At 41.1% G+C, this 10351-nt stretch overlaps 1 protein-coding gene across 1 annotated transcript in view; it reads left to right on the forward strand.

Moving 5' to 3' along the window:
- LOC143773647 (cadherin-related family member 4-like) overlaps positions 1-2417 on the forward strand; it is an 87324-nt gene extending 84907 nt beyond the window's left edge. The window contains exon 8 of the mRNA XM_077261042.1: positions 2288-2417. Within this exon, the coding sequence (XP_077117157.1) occupies positions 2288-2349 (62 nt within the window). The 3' untranslated portion in view covers positions 2350-2417. The remainder of the gene's footprint in view (positions 1-2287) is intronic.
- The last annotated feature ends 7934 nt before the right edge of the window (positions 2418-10351 follow it).

Consider the following 10351-nt stretch of genomic DNA (forward strand, 5'->3'; position numbering starts at 1 on the left):
CTTACGAACGGAGGCACCGCTAAGGTCCAGGGTCCGCCGGACAGGGTGAGTATATCAATATTTTTTATTTTTATTATTTATTTTTTACATGAATATGGATCCCAGGGCCTGAAGGAGAGTCTCCTCTCCTCCAGACCCTGGCAACCATACGCACCGCACACTTCCGATTCCGATTTCCGATATCACAAAAATATCGGAACTCGGTATCGGAATTCCGATACAGCAAATATCGGCTGATACCCGATATTTGCAGTATCGGAATGCTCAACACTATTCACAATCCAACCAGACAGAACGTGAGAGGATCTGCAAAGAAGAATGGCAGAGGATCCCCAAATCCAAGTGTGAAAAACTTGTTGCATCATTCCCAAGAAGAATTATGGCTCTACTAGCTCAAAAGGGTGCTTCTACGCAATACTGAGCAAAGGGCCTGAATACTTATGACTATGGGATATTTCAGTTTTTGTTTTTAAATAAATTTGCAAAAATTACAACATTTCTGTTTTTTTCGGTCAAGATGGGGTGCAGAGTGTACATTAATGAGAAAAAATGAACCATTTTGAATTTAATTCAATTTACCAAATTGATGCAATGAAGCAAAGAGTGATAAATTTAAAGGGGTCTGAATACTTTCCATACCCACTGTATGTACAACCTTAATGAATGATTCTGTCCACCTTAAAGATCTAATCTTTCCCTCCCGATCTCAGTTCCTGATCCCCTTGACCAAACATTCAAAAAATAACTTTACACATATACCGTATATACTCGAGTATAAGCCGACCTGAGTATAAGCCGAGACCCCTAATTTTGCAACAAAAAACTGGGAAAACTTATTGACTCGAGTATAAGCCTAGGGTGGAAAATGCAGCAACTACCGGTAAATGTCAAAAATAAAAATAGATACCAATAAAAGTAAAATTAATTGAGACATCAGTAGGTTGTGTTTTTGAATATCCATATTGAATCAGGAGCCCCATATAATGCTCCATGCAGTTCATTATGGCCCCATAAGATGCTCCATATTAAAATATGCCCCATATAATGCTGCATACAGTACTTTATGGCCCCATAGATGCCCCATATAATGCTCCATGCAGTTCTTTATGTCCCCATAGATGCCCCATATAATGCTCCATGCAGTTCTTTATGGCCCCATAGATGCCCCATATAATGCTCCATGCAGTTCTTTATGGCCCCATAGATGCCACATATAATGTTCCATGCAGTTCATTATGGCCCAATAGATGCTCCATATAACATTGTGCCACATGTAATGCTGCTGCGGCACTAAAAAAAAATAATGACATACTCACCTCTTTTGCTGGCCACTGCTCCTCAGTGTCCCCTCTCTCCGCAGTAACTGTTCAGGCAGAGGGCGGCGCGCACACTAATACGTCATCGCGCCCTCTGACCTGAACAGTCAGTGCAGAGGACGTGGAAGACGGAGCATCAGTGGAAAGGTGAATATGAAATATTCACCTGTTCCTGGCGCTCCTGACGCAGTCCCTGAATGTCCCACGGTCTCCAGGTGCGGCAGCTTCTTCCTGTAGTGAGTAGTCACATGGTACCGCTCATTACAGTAATGTATATGCGGCTCTACCCCTATGGGAGTGGAGTCCATATTCATTACTATATGAGTGAGCGGTACCAGTGACCGCTGAACAGGGGAAAAAGCTGCCGCACCCGAAGACAGTGGGACATGCAGGAACCGCGTCAGGAGCACCAGGAGCAGGTGAGTATTTGACAGTCGTCGCTCCCCCTCACCCGCCGACCATTACTCGAGTATAAGCCGAGAGGGGCACTTTCAGCCCATTTTCTGGGGCTGAAAATCTCGGCTTATACTCAAGTATATACGGTAAATACTTATTCGTGTTATTTTCTTCAAAAAAGCATCTAAGCCCTTTTTGAAACTATCAACAGCTCACCTTGTGACCAGCTCTTGAATTAGAACCGGCTCTTGAGGTTCTTTATCATAAACCAAGCTTTCATCTAAAGACATTGTTATCAGAACATTTAGAAACTAGATGCCATGTGCATTAAAATCTCTATGCAAATTTATTTTTCATTCGTAAATTGATACTCTTTAGAAAGACACTGGATAAATCCTGCTTTAGTCCACATAGTGAATTCTGCTCCTAAAGAAGAACAATTGCAGAAAAATCCCACAAACCAAAATCTTGTCTACGTCAGGACAATTCAACCACACTTAATTATGCTAATTGACTATAATTTATTTAATGTGAAATGTATTCCATAACATTTCCTACTTCTTTTTAATGCGTAGTTTCCGGAAACCATTTCCTGTTCAACAGCTCCACAGGACAAACGCAATGGGTGACAACCTAGAAGCCATACCAGAGAATTACATTAATCACACTAATCCTGACTAATTCATCTCTCTCCTCACTACTCCTCCGCTTCCCCCCTCTTCCCCACTGGCTCCCATTCCCTCAGCGTGTCCAGTTCAAATTACTAATACTGACCTACAAAGCCATCCATAACCTGTCTCCTCCATATGTCTCTGAACTAATCTCCCGATATCTTCCCTCACATAATCTCCGGTCCTCCCAGGACCTCCTTCTCTCCTCCACATTTATTAATTCCTCACCCAACCACCTCCAAGACTTCTCCCGAATATCTGCCATCCTCTGGAATTCTTTGCCCCAACACGTCCGACTATCAACCACATTTGGATCCTTCAGACAGAACCTGAAAACCCACCTCTTCAGGAAATCCTACAGCCTGCATTGACCCCGCTGCCTCCTCACCACTACCGGAGCTACCGCCTCACCAACACCAGAGCTCCTGCAACCCTCAACCTACTGTCTTCTTCCCACCATCCTGTAGAATGTAAGCTCGCAAGGGCAGGGTCCTCTCCCCTCTGTACCAGTCTGCTATTATTAGTTTGCTTACTATATGTGATATCCGGAATTTGTATGTAACCCCTTCTCATGTACAACACCATGGAATCAATGATGCTATATAAATAAATAATAATAATTACACAATGCCAATTCCAAGAGTATCGGAACCTAATGTTGGTGTACTTTCTGCTGATTTTCCAGATTTATAATGTTTCATTATAGTATTTCTTTGTTCATAATAACAATACATAATATTTTAGACTTCTTCAGGAGAAGATTTTTTTCTTTTTTTTCAGAAAGGGTCATTATTTGCAAGTTGTGTATAATATTTGTCTGATATATACCACTGCTGCATGTAAGGCAGGGAAGAATTATGCATGTGTTAGTCATGATAGTTTTTTCTATTTTTTTTCTCTTTAAACCAAAACATTTAATTTATAATTTTTTTACAATAAAGTATAACTAACCTATACCCCACAGCAAAGAACCGCCACCATCCTCCTTCAGACAGTAATCGACGGACTGTGCAATGTGACACTCATATACAAACTGGATAGTATATCAATAGAAAATATTAGATACAGCAGAGTGGATGGACAAGCATAGATTTCAAACAAGTCTTTATATAGAGCAGTAAAGGTATAATATAAAAATTATCAAATGTGGTCATAAACATATATTATTAAAGTAACAAACCCCATCAATATATATATGATATTTAGCAATCATCATCATATTATATAGCACTATGTACTTGCAGTTTCTCATTTTGCCTTTCTATTCAGCTAATTCTTCTATGCTCTATGTAGAAAAATGAAGTCAATTTTGTCTGTACAAGTCATGAGTCACAGCAAAAGTCTATGGCGCAGCGGAGGAGTAGAGGAGCTGGGTGAGAAATTGAACAGGGGGATTATAAATGCAGCGACAAGATACTTCCTGTTTCAACACAGAGCTGAGAAAACAGAATAATTAACTGGGTAGAAAGGCAAAATGAGCAATTGTAAGTACACAGTGCTATATAATATAATGATTGCAATATATTATGAGGATAAAAGCTTTGACGGGAGTGCTTGTTTAACCTTTAAGCTATGACTATACACCAACTTCTATCCAGACACAAAAAGGTAAAGGCTAACAGCACTCATAAAGCAAGGATGCTCGTTCAAGCTCCAAGGAACCCACTTTGCAAAAATCGGCATCAAAATGAAAAGAAAACAGCATCTAATTCCAGGTGATGAGTTTCAAAAAGCAGGAAAAAGTTTATTCCGCCATCAAAATACAATATTTCGACCTGTAACAGGTCTACGGAACCCTGCGGAATTTCAGCCCGACCATATTCATTATTATTAGCCATGATTGGCAGTGTGACACTTCAGATCATGTAGTCCAAGTCTTAATGCTATCTAGGAAATAGATAAAAATACATAACATTACTGAAGTAGATTTCTTTGTAGGTGCCTTAAAAGCAGACCAGCAGTTTCAATTCATGGAACGCATATTACATAAAAGTTTTCCTTCTTTTCATGTTTTGATCAAACTTTCTTTTCTTGTGTGACCGACATTCTCAGAGATGTTGATTGCAGAATTTTCTTTAAACACAAGCTGTTTAAAGTGTGGCATTCACATTGTATGTTGGGAAAGAGAATATATAATTATCATGTCAGCTCTGCCAATACTTTGAAACTACAAAATTTAAATGGAACGTTTTACTTGATTCATGCTGCTCGAATCACAGACAGTGTAAATCAATAGACAAGCTCCGTTTATTACAAGAATAAATGCTTATTCCTGCAGCATTTCAAAGAAAGCAGCATAGACGGAGACTTGGGATAAGGTGACTAAGATGCCTAGTCTCAGAGGTATGTCTCTGCCAGCTTTTATTTGCCCTACTCACCTAGATTCTCACCCAGATTCACCTAGATTCTAGATATGTGGTCAGCTGTTTTTATTTTTCTCTTTTGTTTTCCACTTTATGGGTGAAATCTAAAAGTCACTAAAAAAGGTCAAATATAAAGAGTTCAAATTCATGAATTGTGCGCACTATTTGATGAATTTGGTGCCAAAAACAGCAACAGATACCAAGAGACAAAATAAAAAAGTGACTTAAAATCCCCCATAAATGATAAATCAGGGGTTAGGAAAGAACTAAATACTAAACCTCTCTTTGACACTTTTAATTCCCTTCTCAATCCAAGAGCAGTGGCCCCAACCATTGACCTCAGAGCAGACGATCTGGCCAATTATTTAACCCCTTTACCCCCAAGGGTGGTTTGCACGTTAATGACCGGGCCAATTTTTGCAATTCTGACCACTGTCCCTTTATGAGGTTATAACTCTGGAACGCTTCAACGGATCCTGATGATTCTAAGTTTTCCTGTGACATATTGTACTTCATGATAGTGGTAAAATGTCTTTGATATTACCTGCGTTTATTTGTGAAACAAACAAATTTTGTGAAAATTTTGAAAATTTAGCAATTTTCCAACTTTGAATTTTTATGCCCTGAAAGGGAACCAGTCAGCCGAATTTGGCGGGACTGGTTTTCGGTCATATGGGTGGGGTTTTCGGGTGTTTGATTCACCCTTTAAGTACCCGCTGGCTGCATGCTGGCCGCAATATTGGATTGAAGTTCATGCTCTGTCCTCCGTAGTACACGCCTGCGCAAGGCAATCTTGCCTTGTGCACGCGCAGTATGCTTTGCCCAACTGCGGGCAAAGCCGAAAAGCATTAGTGCGCATGCACCAGCGCACTATGTCCCGGAAGTATTTAGCTGTGTTCTGGGACATAGTGCACCGGCGCATGCGCACTAATGCTTTTTGGCTTTGCCCACAGTTGGGCAAAGCATACTGCGCGTGCGCAAGGCAAGATTTTCTGTATTTTCATGACTAAGAAAATTGCACATTCACACTGAAGGCATCAAAACTATGAATTAACACATGTGGAATTATATACTTAACAAAAAAGTGTGAAACAACTGATATTATGTCTTATATTCTAGGTTCTTCAAAGTAGCCACCTTTTGCTTTGATGACTGCTTTGCACACTCTTGGCATTCTCTTGATGAGCTTCAGGAGGCAGTCACCGGGAATGGTCTTCCAACAATCTTGAAGGAGTTTCCAGAGATGCTTAGCACTTGTTGGCCCTTTTTTTACCTTCACTCTGTGGTCCAGCTCACTCCAAACCATCTCGATTGGGTTCAGGTCTGGAGACTGTGGAGGCCAGGTCATCTGGCGTAGCACCCCATCACTCTCCTTCTTGGTCAAATAGCCCTTACACAGCATGGAGGTGTGTTTGGGGTCATTGTCCTGTTGAAAAATAAATGATGGCCCAACTAAGCGCAAACTGGATGGAATAGCATGCCGCTGCAAGATGCTGTGGTAGCCATGCTGGTTCAGTATAACTTCAATTTTGAATAAATCCCCAACAATGTCACCAGCAAAGCACCCCACCCCCACCATCACACCTCCTCCTCAATGCTTCATGGTGGGAACCAGGCATGTAGAGTTTATCCATTCACCTTTTCTGCGTTGCACAAAGACACGGTGGTTGGAATCAAAGATCTCAAATCTGGAATCATCAGACCAAAACACAGATTTCTACTGGTCTAATGTCCATTCCTTGTGTTCTTTAGCCCAACAAGTCTTTTCTGCTTGTTGCCTGTCCTTAGCAGTGGTTTCCTAACAGCTATTTTAACATGAAGGCTTGCTGCACAAAGTCTCCTCTAAACAGTTGTTGTGGAGATGTGTCTGCTGCTAGAACTCTGTGTGGCATTGACCTGGTCTCTAATCTGGCCTGCTGTTAACCTGTGATTTCTGAGGCTGGTGAATTGGATAAACTTATCCTCAGAAGCAGAGGTGACTCTTGGTCTTCCTTTCATGGGGCGGTCCTCATGTGAGCCAGTTTCTTTGTAGCGCTTGATGGTTTTTGCCACTGCACTTGGGGACACTTTCAAAGTTTTCCCAATTTTTCGGACTGACTGACCTTATTTCTTAAAGTAATGATGGCCCCTCGTTTTTCTTTACTTAGCTGCTTTTTTCTTGCGATAATACAAATTCTAACAGTCTATTCAGTAAGACTATCAGTTGTGAATCCACCAGACTTATGCACAACACAACTGATGGTCCCAAGCCCATTTATAAGGCAAGAAATCCCACTTATTAAACCTGACAGGGCACACCTGTGAAGTAAAAGCCATTCCCGGTGACTGCCTCTTGAAGTTCATCAAGAGAATGCCAAAAGTGTGCAAAGCAGTCATCAAAGCAAAAGGTGGCTACTTTGAAGAATTCCATAACATTTCCTACTTCTTTTTAATGCGTAGTTTCCGGAAACCATTTCCTGTTCAACAGCTCCACAGGACAAACGCAATGGGTGACAACCTAGAAGCCATACCAGAGAATTACATTAATCACACTAATCCTGACTAATTCATCTCTCTCCTCACTACTCCTCCGCTTCCCCCCTCTTCCCCACTGGCTCCCATTCCCTCAGCGTATCCAGTTCAAATTACTAATACTGACCTACAAAGCCATCCATAACCTGTCTCCTCCATATGTCTCTGAACTAATCTCCCGATATCTTCCCTCACATAATCTCCGGTCCTCCCAGGACCTCCTTCTCTCCTCCACATTTATTAATTCCTCACCCAACCACCTCCAAGACTTCTCCCGAATATCTGCCATCCTCTGGAATTCTTTGCCCCAACACGTCCGACTATCAACCACATTTGGATCCTTCAGACAGAACCTGAAAACCCACCTCTTCAGGAAATCCTACAGCCTGCATTGACCCCGCTGCCTCCTCACCACTACCGGAGCTACCGCCTCACCAACACCAGAGCTCCTGCAACCCTCAACCTACTGTCTTCTTCCCACCATCCTGTAGAATGTAAGCTCGCAAGGGCAGGGTCCTCTCCCCTCTGTACCAGTCTGCTATTATTAGTTTGCTTACTATATGTGATATCCGGAATTTGTATGTAACCCCTTCTCATGTACAACACCATGGAATCAATGATGCTATATAAATAAATAATAATAATTACACAATGCCAATTCCAAGAGTATCGGAACCTAATGTTGGTGTACTTTCTGCTGATTTTCCAGATTTATAATGTTTCATTATAGTATTTCTTTGTTCATAATAACAATACATAATATTTTAGACTTCTTCAGGAGAAGATTTTTTTCTTTTTTTTCAGAAAGGGTCATTATTTGCAAGTTGTGTATAATATTTGTCTGATATATACCACTGCTGCATGTAAGGCAGGGAAGAATTATGCATGTGTTAGTCATGATAGTTTTTTCTATTTTTTTTCTCTTTAAACCAAAACATTTAATTTATTATTTTTTTACAATAAAGTATAACTAACCTATACCCCACAGCAAAGAACTGCCACCATCCTCCTTCAGACAGTAATCAACGGACTGTGCAATGTGACACTCATATACAAACTGGATAGTATATCAATAGAAAATATTAGATACAGCAGAGTGGATGGACAAGCATAGATTTCAAACAAGTCTTTATATAGAGCAGTAAAGGTATAATATAAAAATTATCAAATGTGGTCATAAACATATATTATTAAAGTAACAAACCCCATCAAAATATATATGATATTTAGCAATCATCATCATATTATATAGCACTATGTACTTGCAGTTTCTCATTTTGCCTTTCTATTCAGCTAATTCTTCTATGCTCTATGTAGAAAAATGAAGTCAATTTTGTCTGTACAAGTCATGAGTCACAGCAAAAGTCTATGGCGCAGCGGAGGAGCAGAGGAGCTGGGTGAGAAATTGAACAGGGGGATTATAAATGCAGCGACAAGATACTTCCTGTTTCAACACAGAGCTGAGAAAACAGAATAATTAACTGGGTAGAAAGGCAAAATGAGCAATTGTAAGTACACAGTGCTATATAATATAATGATTGCAATATATTATGAGGATAAAAGCTTTGACGGGAGTGCTTGTTTAACCTTCAAGCTATGACTATACACCAACTTCTATCCAGACACAAAAAGGTAAAGGCTAACAGCACTCATAAAGCAAGGATGCTCGTTCAAGCTCCAAGGAACCCACTTTGCAAAAATCGGCATCAAAATGAAAAGAAAACAGCATCTAATTCCAGGTGATGAGTTTCAAAAAGCAGGAAAAAGTTTATTCCGCCATCAAAATACAATATTTCGACCTGTAACAGGTCTACGGAACCCTGCGGAATTTCAGCCCGACCATATTCATTATTATTAGCCATGATTGGCAGTGTGACACTTCAGATCATGTAGTCTAAGGGTACCGTCACACATTGAAATTTCCATCGCTACGACGTTACGATTCGTGACGTTCTAGCGATATCGTTACGATATCGCAGTGTCTGACACGCAGCAGCGATCAGGGATCCTGCTGAGAATCGTACGTCGTAGCAGATCGTATGGAACTTTCTTTCGTCGCTTGATCACCCGCTGACATCGCTGGATCGTTGTGTGTGACAGCGATCCAGCGATGTCTTCGCTTGTAACCAGGGTAAACATCGGGTAACTAAGCGCAGGGCCGCGCTTAGTAACCCGATGTTTACCCTGGTTACAAGCGTAAACGTAAAAAAACAAACCGTACATACTCACCCGTCGGTGTCCTTCAGGTCCCTTGCAGTCTGCTTCCTGCTCTGAGTGCCGGCCGGAAAGTGAGAGCAGATCACAGCGGTGCTGCGATCTGCTCTCACTGTACGGCTGCACTCAGAGCAGGAAGCAGACGGCAAGGGACGTGAAGGACACCGACGGGTGAGCATGTACAGTTTGTTTTTTTACGTTTACGCTGGTAACCAGGGTAAACATCGGGTTACTAAGCGCGGCCCTGCGCTTAGTTACCCGATGTTTACCCTGGTTACCCGGGGACTTCGGCATCGCTCCAGCGCCGTGATTGCAACGTGTGACCGCAGTCTACGACGCTGGAGCGATATTCATACGATCGCTGCGACGTCACGGATCGTGCCGTCGCAGCGATGAAAATTTCAATGTGTGACGGTACCCCAAGTCTTAATGCTATCTAGGAAATAGATAAAAATACATAACATTACTGAAGTAGATTTCTTTGTAGGTGCCTTAAAAGCAGACCAGCAGTTTCAATTCATGGAACGCATATTACATAAAAGTTTTCCTTCTTTTCATGTTTTGATCAAACTTTCTTTTCTTGTGTGACCGACATTCTCAGAGATGTTGATTGCAGAATTTTCTTTAAACACAAGCTGTTTAAAGTGTGGCATTCACATTGTATGTTGGGAAAGAGAATATATAATTATCATGTCAGCTCTGCCAATACTTTGAAACTACAAAATTTAAATGGAACGTTTTACTTGATTCATGCTGCTCGAATCACAGACAGTGTAAATCAATAGACAAGCTCCGTTTATTACAAGAATAAATGCTTATTCCTGCAGCATTTCAAAGAAAGCATAGACGGAGACTTGGGATAAGGTGACTAAGATGCCTA

Source organism: Ranitomeya variabilis, chromosome 5 (genome assembly GCF_051348905.1).
Source record: "Ranitomeya variabilis isolate aRanVar5 chromosome 5, aRanVar5.hap1, whole genome shotgun sequence".
Classification (NCBI taxonomy): Eukaryota; Metazoa; Chordata; class Amphibia; order Anura; family Dendrobatidae; genus Ranitomeya; species Ranitomeya variabilis.